A 16,237-nucleotide genomic window follows, 5' to 3' on the forward strand; every position below is an offset into this window, starting at 1 on the left:
ACTTTTAAAATTCCACATTATAGGCGAGCGGAGGCGAAAATGGCACCGCTGTTTTCTTAGCTCCGGGACCAAAGAACACTTACAACCTGAGCAGATCACGCGTGGGTCAGGCTGTAAAAGTGCCTGTGCTGCTGTCCACATTACAAAGCAGGAGGGGGAAGTGAGACAGTGAGAAAACACATAGAGACGAAGGAAAGCGACACCAGGCAGGTAAACTTGGCAATAGCGTTTCGCTTCATCGTATTTAAACAATCCCAACCTGTAACCACTGGAAAATGGTCAGTGATTTCCGTACTAAGAAGAGACACATTTTCCCTCCTGCCCACGGTTAGGGAGACAGCAAACTTTGGGATCAGTTTCTATGTATAGAGGGAGTGTATTGTGGTATAGCAATGCTTCACTTTGGCTCAGAAGGCGTGTACATGTACCCACACGCCCTCGTTGGCTTCCCCATCCAGGGGGTCACTGTATTCCAGCAGGAACCGCTAAGGTGTCTGTGCATAGCCCAAGCTTGTAGGGGGAACCAAGAGCAGGTCCCTCCTAACCTCGTGCCACCCGCATTGGGGCAGCGTGGTCAATCCATGGGCGTGTTCAGCTGGTTGATCTGCAGCTCCTGGTCCATGTGATCTAAGTCGAAGAGGTTGACTGAGTCGGCAGTCGTGGCTGGGATGGACTCCAGGTGGGGGTCTTTGCAGGTAGGCGGCAAGATGTGCTCGTTCACCTGGATGACCGAGTCAACTGAGTCCGTCTCGCCCTGCAGCGTGAGGACATTCTTGAGGGACATCCCCAGCCGGGGCCCGCTGTTGGAGTTCCGCATGGACAGGGAGATGGCGCTAGGCCTGCCTTCCCAAGAGCGCCGGCAGCAGGGTAGGTACTTAGCCATGGCTCTTTTGAAGTCCCTCATGAAGAGGGGGTAGATGATGGGGTTCATGGTGCTGTTGCAGTACCCAAGCCAGGTGAGGACGTCAAAGAAGCCAGCAGGGACGCAGTCACACACTGCCTGGGAGGGAGACAGAGCACAGGTTAGAACAGGCCGTGCCTCCTGACCAATCCCAGCATCATCTGCAATGGCGTGGCAACACCTTGCTGCTACGGCTCACGTCCCACTCAGCTCTGCATAACGTAGGTCAGAGGCGAAGCCTGGCCTTTCCCCTGTTCTCCAAGGAGGCAGGTCCCCATGGGGGTTAAGAGAAAAGGAACTGCATGCAATAAACACTGCAGGGTCCTGGGGCAGATCCCATCCAGCTCAAGGGTTGGGGCAGGCAACTAAAGAAACTGCTCAGCGAATGAAGACAGGGCCATTGTGGAAAGGGAAGGGAGACAAGGGGTCCAAACTCCATTTCCAGAGGGAGCTGGGTTTGGCTACAGGTGCAATGGTGACGTTGTCCACGCCCCAGACAGGTTAGATTTCAGCAGTTGGCTGCCTATAGTGCACCCTCTCCTGGTTGATGTATGCAACAGCACAGATTAGCAAGGCGCGCCCAGCGGCTGTGTGGCTGGGAGGTGGTGGGCAGGAAAGCGATTTCCGAGGGGGGCTGGACTTGGTAAACTGATTTTTAGGAAGGGCCATGAATAAAATCTCCTAATTCCTTGCTTCCTAAATCTTGGCCCTAACTCATTGTCATTGATACGGGCTGGGTGTTTTACAAACACAAAGAGATTACAGTCTAAAAGTCCATCTGGGCAGGCCCGGGAAGGGCCAGAGGGAGGGAAGCTCGCTACCATGCAATGCGGAAGATGCCCTGGCTAAGTCAACCATAGACCTTGAGCTAATCGCTATCAGACATGCCAGTGACCAACTCTCCTTCTCGGGCCTTCCCGGGGCTGTGAGTGGGTTTGACGTACAAGGGCAGGGCATCTCCAGCCTCTTCTGCCCAGGACTTACTTGTGCCATATTAGCAACGAAGAAGGGGAGCCAGGCCACGAAGAACATTCCCAGCAGGATGCCCAGGGTCAGGCTGGCCTTCAGCGCCTTTCTGCTGTGCTTATTGGCAAATTTCCTGTTCTCGCCCAGGGCCACAGCTTGGCTCTGAGCTCCGGGGACCTGCAAAGGACAAGAAACCATGTGAGAAAAGGGGGCTGGCGAAAGAACAGGCCAGACGGGAGGAGCCTCTGCCTTACGTATCGAGGACCTGCTGCTCCAGCAGAGGTTGGTCTTACTATTCACTTGTGCTGCGGTCGCACCTCGAGGCCACTGGGGCCCCATTGTGCTAGGCACTGTACAGACCTAGAACAAAGCGAGGGCCCGTCCCAAAGCGCTTGTTTCACGTGCCAGCGGTATAAAAGGTGCCTGTGACTGTGCTCCGGGGCGCTTGTACAAAGCTAAGGAACGTGGTAGTAAACTCTAGCACCAGGTAAAGAGCCAAGCAGCATTTCCAGCGCGTGCCAGCCAGGCTCTGTCGGAGCAGATGAGGAAGCGTAGGGGGAAAGCTGAGGGCACGTCGGTTTGAGAACCGGCCTAGCACAAAAGGTTGTGCTCCAGCCAGCAGGCCAGCCCTGGGGGAGCCGTTACAAGCTGGCAAATCTAAGCGCAGCCCTGGGGCTATTGTCATCCACGCTAAGGATGGATCAGGGATTGGCTGTGCACAAAGGTGACGTAAAGCTCCCTTTGTGCCACAGCGCTGTCAGCAGAGCTCGTGTGTCCTTCTCCAGCGTTGGCCCAACTTAACGAGGTTGGCGTCAGCCGCCTCTGAGCGGGGGGAAGTGACCGCACTGGATGGTGTGGCGTTGGATAGATCTCCATCGCTCAGCCACCGCGGCGTTTATTACATGCTTGGTAGCGTCTTCCCGTAAACCAGCGCCACTGACCAGTGTTAAGTCCTTCCCTCACTCTCTTTTCCACTGCCCTCAGCGCACGTACACCCCCTCAGACGAGCACCAAACTCGCTCCACTGGGGCCCACGCCGCTGGTCCCTGCACCTAGCAGACACGATTCTGACCGGCCCAATGGGGTAGCATTTTACACCCACTACGCCCAGCTGTAGGGTGATGCCATAAGGAGGGAGGAGAAGGGGAAATCAGGCTCTAAATGGTTTTCTGGCGTGAATGCGCCAGGCCTCAAGCACCCACCAAAAACAATTGGGGGTGCTCAGCACCCACAAGCCATAGTCACAGGCAGCGCATGACCTTGCATTTGGGGAGGCAGGGCAGGAGTGCGGGAAGCTCCCTAGAAGTGCGGGGGGCCACCGGTGCCCACACTGTGGCCCTGCCCCCGCTCCGTCCCATGGCCCCATTTCTGCTCGGCCTCCCCCTGGCCCCGCCCATGCTCCACCTTGGCTCTGTCGCTTCCCTTGAGGCTTCACCCCCCCCATCTGCCTCTTCCCCTAAGGTGCCCTCACTGATCACTCCTCTCCACCCCCTCCCCTAAATCCCCCCCATCTGCCACTCACTGCTTGCCACCCCCTGCCCTGAGAGGCCCCCGCCCACTCCTCTCTGTCCCCTCCCCCAAGGCCCCATCGCCCACTAAGATACCAATGATGGGCACGTATTCAATAACTAGAATATGAAGGAAGTGTATAAATATGCTGAAAATAGCCTCCCCCCAAAACTGGCAGAGTTCCGTTCCTCCCCCCCCCCAAAAAAACCCCACAAACATCTCTCCAAAACCGCCCACCAGCGAAAACTAACGTCAGCGCCTGTGTTTGCTGGACTATTATTTCTCCCCCTCCACCCCGGTGCAACATGTAGCTATAACTGGGGCAAACCAAATCAGCCGTCTCTCTGCCGCCCCTTCCCTGTGTGCGCCAGACCTGCTGCTCCATTGCACCGCACCTCGCGTGGCCGTTTACACCCGGGCAAAGTGAGTGCAAAACAACCTGATCAGCACCTAGCCCGGGGGTAAATGGCTCGCTGTATGAAGGGCAGGGCAGCAGAGAACAGGGCCCTTCATCTGCCCCAGCGCCAAGTGTTCCTTGATCCCTCCACTCCCCCTTTCGTCCATGTCTGTGCCTTCCTGTAATACCCCGGGCCCAAAGAGAGCTGTGCTAGCCTAGTGCCACGCTGGCTAATCTCTAATGCAATCACTCCCCTTGTCAGGTGTTTGACAGGCAAGCAGCTCAACGTGACACCAAGCAAATGGGATTTGTCCCCAGTGACTGACAGTCCCTTCATGCAGGAAGGAGGGACGCGGTTATCCCCGCTCCTCCTTCCACACTCGTTTGCTTTCCTGGAGCCTTGTTTATTCCCCTTGCTTTGTCCTGCTTGAAATGAGTCACTGCACCCGATGCCAATCTCACGCTGCCGTAAAAAGCGAGTAACGGCCCTGCGTTCAATAGCTTTACCCCAGAGACAGGGCCTAGTCCTGGACTCCACTGTGGCCCCTTAGAGCGCAAAGGGGAACCACAGCCAGCTGGGGCTTGTCATCTGCACTAAGCCCACAGGAGTAGTACAGAGCCAGCAGACAGGCCTAGCCTCGGGCATGGCCAGTAAAAAAGCAGGGCTGACTGATGGGCACCTGCACTCCTGTGATCCTGGATGGCTGGAGAGGCCCTTTGCAGCTGGTATCATTTAGAACAGCCATGAGGTGCCGCTACACTGCGCCGCGGACAAATGTGGCGTCTCCCCCAGCTTTGGGGGGAGAGGCACAAACAGATTCTTTATACCCCCCCATCTCCCCCAGCCCCAGCGGTGGCCAGGGCTTACTGGGCTCAGCTGGGGCCCCAGAGAGGAAGGGAAACTGGTCTAGGTTGTAGATCTGTTACAAAGTGATGCTCAGAAGCAAAGCAGCTCCTGGAGTGGATTGTGAACGTCCGTGTTAGAAGCTCGCTGAGACTAATATGCCTGGGTGAAGAAAACAAGCAGCAACAGCTCCGTTTTCTACAGATTCTCTCACTGGACTATCACGTTCTTTCAACATTAGACCAGTGCAAACGCTGGGCTAAAAGGGAAGCTTTTCAGGTCTTCGCCCTTTAAACACCAGCCTGGCTGGCTACGCCAACAGGTGACAACGGCTAGAAAGAAAACACACCTTGACAAAGACATAAGTCACTTTAGCTTGCCATCAGTGGGTTGTCTGTGCACAGATACGCATGGTCCTTGAGCCATAGATCAGTTAGTCGGGGGCAGCCAAGGAAATCCTCAATAACTTTCCCAGCCAGCAGATGGATGTCCCAGCACTACACTCCCTGGGCCAGAGCCTCTTGCATAGTAGCTATACTTCTAAGTAGCTCCACTGCTTTACCCCAGCTGGGGATGTGGCCCTCTATATTTTTTGCATTATCGTTGGCAAAAATTATGATAACCTGCTTCCGACCACTGTTTGCAGTGGCCCATGGGTGGGCCTCGCTGTCCCACATACACAGCCCGGCTTGCATTTGCAAGTCAGCTGCCTTTCCCAGCAGCTCACTCGTTCCACAGCTACCCCCTGCAGCTCCAGAGAGAAGGACCCAGTAACTGGTTGGAGAGAAGGAGCAGATCCCCTTTTATGAGCCAGCAGCACATTCCCCGGTGTGGTGTGCCACACAAACGGTAGTGCCATAAGGAAACTGGTGTCCTGGCCCGTGACTGGAGAACATGTGACGAGGGCACAGTGAGCTGTGGGACAAATCCAATGACCCTCTTCTATGGTCCTCATCCCGCAAGATGCTGAGGTGCTAATTGTTCTCAACCGCCATTGACTTCATTGGGAGTCGAGGGTCTCAGCACTTTGCGGAATTGAGCCCTGGACACAGATGGTCCCAGACACAGTGGAAGCAGTAGCAGTATTATAATGTGTGAATAACTCTTCACATATTAAGCAGAGCACCCATGGGAGGTAGGTGGGTGTTATGATCCCCATTTTACATCTGGGGGAACTGAGACACAAAGGCCTAGCTCCTCAAAGACATTTAGCCACCTAACTCCCATTGAAATGGCCATGAGTTTGGTCCCGAAATATCTTTGAGGCTCTGGGTCAAAGAGCTTAAGTGAATTACCCGAGCTCTCAGGCGGTCGGGTCAGGCTTAGTGCACACAAACTACATGAACTGAGGTGTATTGCATTGAATTCCCAGGGGATTTATGGCGCAATCAACCTTTGGGTGCCAAGCGTGAAAGAAACCACCATGATCCTTCCCTGACAGCCCAGACCCGCCCTGCAGGGGGTGCTGTGGTTAAAAAAAGCCACTGTGGAAAGAAAAATGACTACTCCCTGAACCATAATGGCTATATTATTCGGGGATTTTTTATTATTGCAGAAATCCAAATGCCTCCAGCTACTGAAGATCGAGTGATGATAAAACCTAGTCTCAGAGTGAATATCTAGCTCTTGATTAGCACAGCAGCTTAATTACATTTTTCTAAGAAAGGGCTCAAGTGTTTCAATCTACAATGCTCAGAGCCAGCTCTGCCTTCTATCCAGTCCTGCAATCTCAAATTAAATTATCCTGTCGTAATTAAATAAGTTGCAGCTTGCTGATCCGCCCCCCGCAAGGAACAGAAGAGATTTAAAACATAACACCCTGATGGCGCTCTGCTTTGCATGTTATTTCTGCTTATCATCCCATTTAAATTCATTCAGAGGTGGAGACAAATGACAGCCGTACTATTAGAGATGTAACAAGACTCTTTGTTATCTACCAGCTACTGTCATTCCTTGTGACGAATGATCAGGAAAGCTTCATTTTCACTCCATTGGCTTAACTGGGAGCAGGATGGTTATGTTCTAAGCCCCTGATTCAACAACACGTGAGCACGTGCTGAACTTGAGCACTCACTTAAGTCCCATTGACTTCAAAGATTTAAGCATGTGCTTTAAAAGTGCTTGGCTGAAATGAGGCCTAATACAGCTTGTAACGTCCTTGCTGTCCAGGGTGCTGAAAGTCCTCCATTTTTATCAATGATGGACACGGTTTCACAGCCCGAAGTCCATCAGTGTGAATACGGATGTTAGTTCAAGAAACATTCTGGGTCAATGGATCTGACCTAGAATGTGTAAATGCATTTTGTGGCCAAATCTGCTCTCTCAGAAAAGGCCTTTCAAAATTGCTCCAGTATTTTGTCTCTTTATTCTCTGCTTCTCCTTCCACCTATTAACCTACTTTAGGACTTATCCACAAGTGAGTTGGCTGGGTCAGAGACTCCCAGCTCCTTATGTGGAAGAAAAAGAACAGCAAGCTAAATCAAGGTATTTAAAAGCAATTAAGTTTGTCTTTTCACTGTAGGGTACTAGGTCAATAGAGACCATTACTGGGGAATTAAAGCTGTTACATTTAGTAACAAATAATTTTCTCCTGCAAAACTATATATTATATGCAAAATCAGACATCTTTCATGTGTAAAAACACATCTCGCAGCTCAACCAGTGATTTTTGAAAAAAGAATCTATACTGTATCTTGCTTAATATTATAGCCTATATAATAAAATCAGAAGAAGGGTGTTCAAAATAACGTAGTGTGGAAGAATTGCAAATTCTCTACCAGTTAGAACTAATTTCTTCCCATATGTATGCAGCATCTGATGCACATACACATATATAAACCCACACACATAATTAGAAAGATTTGTGATTAGAAAAAGAGATAAATGCACTTGGATATTACATGTGTGATGGCTAAGGCTAAGAGTTTTCATGGATATTATTAGTAAAAGTCACGGAAAGCTCACAGGAAAAAAAAAAAATTCATGGACGCCATGACCGGTCTGTGACTTTTACTGAAAATATCTGTGACAAAATGGAGATCTGTAGGTCCCGCACCACCTGAAGAGGGGCAGCTGAGCAGGGGCTAGGAGCCGCCTGCAGCAGCTGGGGGCCACAGGGTACCCCTGCCACCTGCAACTCCAGGGGCTGCAGCAGCCGGGAGCTTGGGGGTTCCCCCACCGCCCACAGTGTTCGGGAGCTGTGGGGTACCCCGCCACCCACTGGGGATGGGAGGTACAGGAGACCTCTGCCACCCACAGCCCCAGGGGCCGACGGTGGCCAGGAGCTCAGGGATTCCCCCGCGGCAGCCAGGAGCTCAGGGGTTCCCCTGCCATTTGCAGGGACCCCACCACCTATGGCAGCTGGGAGCTCAGGGGTTCTGACAGGTAGCTCGGGGTTCCCCCGCCGTGGCCAGGATTTGCAGGGTTCCCCACCGCCCATGGCATCCGGGAGCTTGGGGGTTCCCCTGCTGCCCGCAGCAGTCAGGAGCTGTGGGGTACCCTGCCACCTGTGGCGGCTTGGAGCTCTGGGGGCCACCACAGGCAGTGGGGGGAACCCGCAGCTCCCTGCCCTTGTGGGCGGCAGGGGACCCTGCAGATCCTGACCACCTCAGGCTGAAGTCACGGAGGTTGCTGGACGTCACGGATTCCGTGACTAAGTCGTAGCCTTAGTGATGGCAACAGCCATATGACAAATTGTGGAACCACGTCATAAATTGCATTTATCGCCTACTACTGACAATTTTCACCTGCCCCTTAGCCAACTATATTTCTATGCAATTGCTTCTAACGTTCCACATCCTGAATAGCTTAAAACAGCTACCCTTTTGGTGGAGGTGGGGAGAGCCTGATGATACGTACAGCTATACAGATAGTCCTTCTTTCCCCACAAATATTGCAGTGGGCTGAGTTGATAAATGGACAATATTCAGCATTGGCTCAGAGATGGATTTAAAGTCCAATGTTTCATGACACATCAGGGCTAGGGATCAGTGATTTATAGCACTGGAGACGAATTGGAAATCCTCCATTACTGGGCCATGTTTTCCTCTCACACCAGTGTAAATTACAAGGAATTCCACTGGCTTTGGTGGAATTTCATTAGTATAAATCAAGAATGACTCAGAGGAGAATCTTGGCCCATCACATAGGAAGTAAGGCCCGTATTTTAAAGGGGCTTAGATGTTGCTCTGCTCAGCCTTGCACCATCTAACTGATTTAGGAGCTTAAGACTCATTTTCAAAAGAGACTCCTAAGTCCCATGATTGAAACTTCAGTTCCCAAATGCCTGAGTCATTTTGAAAAGGAGACCCAGGCTCCTAATTTGGTTAGACTTTGCAACACTGAGCAGAACCACACTTAAATACCTTTAAAAATCTGCACCCATGTCCTTGTACCCGCGTACTGTCAGTAATTCATTCTCCCTGTGAGTGCTGCTTTCCTCTCGCTACACCTCCTGAATCGATACAGTTGTACTTATTAGTTCATTGATGAAATGCTTTTTTTTTTTTTTAAGCAAGTTGGCAAATTAAAATACACTTGCCTGGAACATTAGTAACTGTCATGACAGCTGAAAGTGACAGAGCGGGGAGATTTTTCTGGCGTTGTTTTTTAAGTGCAGCGGGCGAGACTGTATTAGTCATCTCAGCCTTCAGGTCCCTTCACCAATCTGGTGAATGTATGGCTGGCCAATTCCTCGTTACAACTATTATTGAACTCAGCTCTGAGGTTGATTAGATTGTCTGGGGGAGACAAATAGAAGCTGCGTGGGCTGCACTAAAGGCTTGCTGCAGAAATCTGGGGGGGTTGGGGTGTAATTTTCTCCCCTCTTTTCTAATCCTACCACTCATCCAGTTATCACAGGGCAGAACTGACGCATGCTACATGGCCAGTGCATGGGCTTAGCTGAGACTTAAGTGATGCGTAGGCCTTACACTGCCCCTCTGCGCAGGAGAGAGACAAGGTAGGTGAGGGAATGTCTTTATTGGACAAACTTCTGTTCACGGCAGGGACAAGCGTTCGGGCTGCACTGGAGTCAGTGAAACTCTACAGCGAAAGCTCTTGCAAAGGAAGTTTATTTCTCACTAATCCCAACCCCACTACTGTCCTGCAAAGCTCAGCACACAGCCATGGGAACAGGCTCTTCGTAAAAGAAACCCAAAAAATGGTGTCAAATGTTTTGAAGCTGCTGTCAAGCCAGATACTTTGCCCCACCCACCCCTTCCCCAGCCATAATCAGCACTGACACACCCCCACAGCTAGCAATTTGAGGGGAATGGGAAATTATTCCTTTCCTGAGAGTGACATCAAGCTCCACAATTCTTAATAATGGGCACGACAGCTTCTCCGCCTCCGTACAATTATTTTGGTGACTGCTGTTACCGTCTCCATAAGTGAATGAGCGAGAAGCAGGGAGAGCGAGAGACTGAGCCTCTTTCTCCAGCAAAACTCCTGGGCTCCCCAGCGTTCCTAAAGGCCAGACTGTGAAATCCCATCATGATCTAGATTGCCAGACACCTGTGAGAACCAAAGTACCGCATGCCGAGCAGGGGACTGGAAGAGGGAGGGGGTCAGGACTATTGCAGGAGAGAAATAACTACTGCTGATTTTAAGAAGATGGCACCTGGATTCTATTCCCAGCATATGTGTCTGAGCAAATCACTGAACTGCCCTGTGCCTCAGTTTCCCCATCTGTAAAATGGGGGTAAATAATATTTAACACACACCCCGAGAGTGCTGGGAGGCATAATTAATTGAGTGCTGTGAGATTCTAGAAGGAAGGATGCTCTAGGTGTGCAAAATGTCATCCCAAGGCGCCTAGAGGATGGAGAGCGATTTGGGGGGGAAACTGGAAGGAGCCAGACACTTTACATTAAACTACCCTCTAAGTTTTCTCCTCCCTGTAAGAAACCTTGTCATTTCTGGGAGTCACTGGACAGATGTCTCCCACCCATCATGTACTTTGATCCCCTTGAAGGCAATAGGTTAAAGAACACACTCAGCTGAGAGAATGAAAACATACTGCCAAGAGCGTCAAACCAAGAAAGGCCTAAAATCATCAACACGTGAACTCTGAACTCATCCAATACGTGGAGTTATAGAAGAACCATCTATTTTTAAACTCTCCAGGTCATTTTTTCCCCCTCCTTTTCTTTTCTAGCATCTCAATCGTTTAGAAATTAATCTTGGTGTTCTTCAGATTTCTAGACATAACTATCCTACGATTGCATCTAAGAGCTTGAACTTTCCCCCACATACTCTTTGCTTAGAAAAGGATTTGTTCCATAGACATGAAAGCAATCTGGACGCAAAGGGGATCTCCACTTACTCACACCGGTGCAAATCCAGAGTCACGCCAGTGGAGTTCCCCAGTATAAACCTGATGCGAGTGGGAAAGCAGGCCCCTTGCTCCGTTCCCTGGGGAGAAAAATCTTTAAACTAACAAAATAAAATCCACTTTTGCTATATGGTCTGGGATCCGTGCAATCACCAGCAGGCCTTCCTGGTTATACCATGGACTAACAAAGAATTTAAACAAATGGTCTGACAGGTGAGACTGTGGATGCAGCTAAATACTAGGCTCTCCTCAGTGTTCCCAGGGCACAATCCACATCCCTTTGTTTTTCCGGAGTGAATCTCACTGGGGAAATAACCAAGAACTACAAACACCCGGAGGTCCTAGGTCGCCTCACACCTGCTTCGGAGTAAATCAGGTGTAACCGCTCTGTAAAACCAGGCCAGTCGGGCCCATGGACTCTGGCTCTGAGTTCCGTCAACTGATTTACTCCTGATTTGCACTTTCCTTCAACTAGCCGATGCGTGTGGCAGAACAGTCTCAGGGTGGATTTTCTATTTTGGAGGGTTTTAGTAGCTGAGGTATAAACAAACGTCTATGAGTCAAATCCTCAGCTACTGTCACCAGACCATGGACTTCAGTACAGCTGGGCCCGTTTAGTCTAGCTGAGGGTCTGTCCTATATGCCAAGAGTGACACACACACACACACACACGCGCACGCGCGCTTTGGTTCTCTCTCATCCCAGTAGCGTGCCGTGTACACACCATCCCTCTTTCACAATTGGCACTTCAAGGGGTGGGCCTCTTACCTCAGCCACAAACGAGTCTCTTCCTCCCTGATGTTGAACCTGACACAAGGCTCCCGAAGAGGAAGGTGGCTCTTGTGGTGAAGACACCATGCTGGGATTCAGAGCTGGGTCCTAAGCTCTGCCACAGACTCCATGTGGGACCTTGGGTAAGTCACCTAATTTCCCTGGGCCTCAGCTGCCCCACTGTAAAATGCGGGTGGTAAATATTCCTTTGTGTTTCTTGTCTGTTTAGATCTTGAGCTCTTTGAGGCAGAGTCTGTCTCTCGCTATGGCTATGTACAGCGCCTAGCACAATGGGGCCTCCGGCTCAGTTGGGGTCTCTAAAGGCCCAGCTCCACAAAGGGGCTTAGACATCGCAATGCTGAGCATTGTGGCCCCTAACTTTTAGGTGCCTAGACCATCACAGGAAAGCCTGAGTGAGGTGCTAGGTTCCCCATGCAATGAATAACCGCAAAAGCCAGCACGCTCGGCTGTGTGCTTCAAGGCCGTGGGGAGAGGTGGGGGACGGAGGTCCAAGCCAGGGCCGTGGGAAGAGGTGAGGGACGGAGGACCGAGCATGGGCAGTGGGGAGAGGTGGGGGACGGAGGGCCGAGCATGGGCAGTGGGGAGAGGTGGGGGATGGAGGGCTGAGCCAGGGTTGTGGGGAGAGGTGGGAAGGGGCAGGGACGCTCACCTCAGCCCGGGGCTGGAAAAAAATCCTGAGATTTGAGCATTCTATCACAAGATCACGAGGGAGGTGTCATTTTCCTTAGAAATCATGTCTCTGGTGATAAATTCACACAAATTGGCTCGTCCGTCCTAGCTCAGCAGCCCCTTCTGCCCTCCCCCCTGCACCCTGAGGGAGCTGGAGCTTGGGTTTCTTTCCTTCAGGAGTGCGCGGGCAGAGTGACTCACAAGACACAGCCCCCGGGACACATGGCGGCCCAGCCCCAGCTTCCCCTCACGCTCTCGTAAGCCACCTCAGCCACCTGTGTGTAGCCAGGCCTCTCCCCCATTGTTCGCGGTGGCTTTGGGAGTCTCTCCTTTGCCTCTTGGGATTTCCTCTGCCCCCCCAAGCTTTACGGTGCTGCTCCATCCCCTCATCTGGGCCGTTCGCCTCACTCCATGCTGCGCCAGCACCCTTCTGACATTAGGGCCAACTTCTCACAACTCCTCCACCCCCTCCCATTGACGCCTGCCTCTCCCCTCCCGCCTCGCTCCACCTGGTCTGATTCACAGAAGTCCCATCCTGTTTGGGGCCTTCGCCCCCTGAGCCACCGACGCCGACCGAGCCTGTGAGCCGGGTGTCCCACTGTGCAGAGCCCGCCCCGAGCCATGGCACCATATTGACCCTTTGCCCCTCGTCAAGTATGATGGAGGAGGTTGTACCTGCCAAATCCAATGCTCAGATATTCATGTGGGGGCACGGGACAAGCCCACACCTCGTGCCTCAGCCTGGGACCAATCCTGCAAGGTGCAGAGCTGCTTCTGCCCAGTGTTATGCCCCATCAGCGCCCACTGAAGACAGCGGGAATGGAAGGCACTCAGCACCTTGCTGGATCGGGCTCTGTTCAGCACATTTTTAGCTTAAATGCTTAGTCTAAGCTCCATCGGGGAATACTTCTGAGTTTGCCCATCTGGCGCGAGGAACACTGGCGACGATGAGTCACGGCATCTCACTTGGCCTTCCAGCTTGTTGTTCTGCGGGGCCCTTTGCTGCAAGGGCTATTGATTCAATAACAAGGAGGGCTCTTGAGTGAAGCCCAGGAGCGTGCAGGAGAAGGCAATGCAACAGGTATTTGAATAATAATAGCGAGCGATCCTTAAGAAGGAGCGTGCGCAGTATAGCCCCCTCCGGCTGAGGATCAGAATCGTGGACTCACAGCCCCCGGCGGTGTGCCTGCCCTGCTATTCAAACCCACGGCTGGCCTGTGCCAGCTGACTTGGGCGAAGGGGCTGTGTCGCTGTTCGGGCTCAAGCTGCAGCCGAGGCTCTAGGACCCTGCAAGTTGAGAGGGAAGGTCCCACCCTCCACCCTTAGCCAGAGCCCAGGAGCTCAACTGGCACAGGCCAGCTGCGGGGGTCTCGTGGCAGTGTAGACGTAACTGTGAGAGGCAGGTAAGTATCACCACGCTCATTTTACCACCCGGGAAATTGGTGGTGCAGAAAGGGGAAGTGATTTGCTCCAGGACACCCAGCCAGTCAATGGCAGAGCCAGGAACAGAACCCAGGTCTCCCAAATCTGCCCCATATAAATCCATAACGACTGGCAATTCAGCCCTCCTGTGGCCCTAGTGCAGCAGAGGCCCCCACGCATTCCCGGTCCAGCCAGGTTTGTGTAGCTGAGTAAAATGGTCCAAGCCAAGCCAGGTTCAGCTAATCTCACTCTAATCCAGACAAACCCCAACACGCTTTAGAAGAGTGTGTACCCCCCAGGACTGACCACAAGGAGTGCCCCCCGGGGCTGTGGGAGCACCTTCCTCTGCTTCCTCCCTTGGCATCGTGCTGCAAGGCTTCCTGACCCCAGCCCGGACAGTTCCTTCCCGCTCTCTCCCCATGTATTGCCCAGTCATCGTTAATCGGTGGCATTCCTCGCTGTGGGGAAGTGGCTACCCAAAGGCCTGGAGGCTGCTGACCAAACGGCACTTTGCTGTAACCCAGGGCCCAATCCAGCTGCCACTGAAGTCAGCAGGAGACTTCCCCACCGCTGGCTCAAGCTCCTATTTAACAAGCGATCATAGAAACCACCGGAGAGGAAAGGACCGGGGCAGAGATCTCTGGGGAGGATATTGAATATTAAGCCCCACTGAAGAGCTGTGGGGAAGGGGTGGGGGAATTTCCCTCAGCTTCTCCTCTCCCCAGTTAAACCCCTTCTCAAAATGGCTTTAATTAGTCTCCATTCCACGAACTGCCTCTTATAATTCCTCATGTAAATTATCATCACGTCAGCTTTTACTTTCCAACCTATAAACAAAGGAACTTTTTCCAGGTGGGGGAACGGGAGAGGGGGAAGAATCCAGCTGATCTTGCCTATAACTGTTTTGCATGACCCTTTCTAATCCTTCCACCTTGCGAGGGCAGGGGGCTGTTGGGGAGGGATTGGAAAGCACCAGGAAGGGGGCGGGGGGGGTCAGTCCTCAGGCTCCGTCCGCTGCATAAATTGCTTGACTCTCCCCCCGCATTTGTCCCCCGGCCCTGCTGCAGCTCGGCCCAAGGCTACAGCATCCCCGGCGACTTTCTCTGCCTGAAAGATTCCCCCCCTTCGATGAGTTTAAAAGCCACAGAGCCAAGCTCCAGCGGTCCCCACCTCAGCTGGTTTCATGGGCGGGGTATGATTTTTTTTGCTAGCCTTCCCAGGAGAGGGCAGGGAGGGTGAAACCCACCAGCTTGGCTGTGGGATCAGCAGGCATGACGCAACCAGCCCCTTCTGCACATACCCAGGGCCAACCACCACCAGCACCGTCAAACCCTATTACCTGTTGCAGGGGTTCGTCGGAGGTGCTGGCCATGTTGGTGGTGAGCGACGCCACCTGCACAGCTTGCTTCCTGGCGGCCAGGAGGATCCGGCAGTAGGTGAAGGAGATCGCCATGGATGGGAGGAAGAACGTCAGGCAGGAGGCTATCAGAGCGTAGGGCAGGCTGACCAGGAGCCTGCACTGGTCCTCTTCCACGTGGGAGGTGCTATTGAGGGGCCTGATCTCAAACTCCAGCTCGTGCCACCCCATTTTGATGGGCAGGAAGGAGGCCAGGGCGGCCAAGGTCCAGGTGGCGAAGATGAGCCACACGGCCCTGCAGGAGGTCATCCTGAGCTTGTACTTGAGCGGGGAAATGATGAGCAGGTACCTGTCCAGACTGATGACGCAGAGGTTGAGGATGGAGGCACTGCAGCACATGACGTCGAAGGAGTACCAGATGGAGCAGAATTCGCCCGCCAGCACCCACCGGCCGTAGAGCTGGTTCAGCATGGCTGGGGGCATGACCACCACGCCCACCATCAGGTCGGACATGAAGAGGGACACCAGGAAGTAGTTGGAGGTGTTGCGCAGGGAGCGCTGCGTGAAGATCAGCAGAATGAGCAGGACGTTCCCCAGGGTGGTCAGCAGGACGATGAAGCAGAGGAAGGCGGCCACCCAGCTGCTCCCCCCAGCCAGGGACCTCTCCCCAATCACACTGGCATTAGGGCTCCCAAAATCTGCTGCCATGGAGGAGCTGGGGGGGAGGAGGGCAGCCAGCGACGCCCCTGGGGCAGCTCGGCACAGACTAGAGATCAGGACTAGGTGATCATTGCCATGGGCCAGCTTTCAAAGGGAAGAAGTGTGATCCTTGCTTCCTCCCCCCCTCTTCTCCTCCTCTCTCTTCACTGGCAACCAGGGCAGAATGACAAGCTCAGGAGCCGATCAGCAGAAGAAAGGTTCCCCCCCCCCACACACCCCACGGCTCATACCGAGGCATTTCCTAGTAACTGCAAATGCCACTTAGACGCCTGCTTGGCCGCCACTGGGTAGAGGCTGGTGCGGGGAGCAGATGCCCCTGAGTTCCT

The 16,237-nt window shown here is 52.9% G+C and overlaps 1 protein-coding gene across 1 annotated transcript; it reads right to left on the reverse strand.

Moving 5' to 3' along the window:
- Positions 1 to 499: 499 nt before the first annotated feature.
- HTR6 (5-hydroxytryptamine receptor 6) lies at positions 500 to 15,899 on the reverse strand. The gene is made up of 3 exons (XM_034753463.1): positions 15,174 to 15,899; positions 1,886 to 2,044; positions 500 to 1,000 (listed from the first exon to the last, which is right to left on the reverse strand). Exons 1-3 carry the CDS (start codon positions 15,897 to 15,899, stop codon positions 575 to 577), a joined length of 1,311 nt encoding a protein of 436 aa, XP_034609354.1. The 3' UTR covers positions 500 to 574.
- Between the last annotated feature and the right edge of the window lie 338 nt (positions 15,900 to 16,237).

This window comes from Trachemys scripta, chromosome 19 (assembly GCF_013100865.1).
Source record: "Trachemys scripta elegans isolate TJP31775 chromosome 19, CAS_Tse_1.0, whole genome shotgun sequence".
Taxonomy (NCBI): domain Eukaryota; kingdom Metazoa; phylum Chordata; order Testudines; family Emydidae; genus Trachemys; species Trachemys scripta.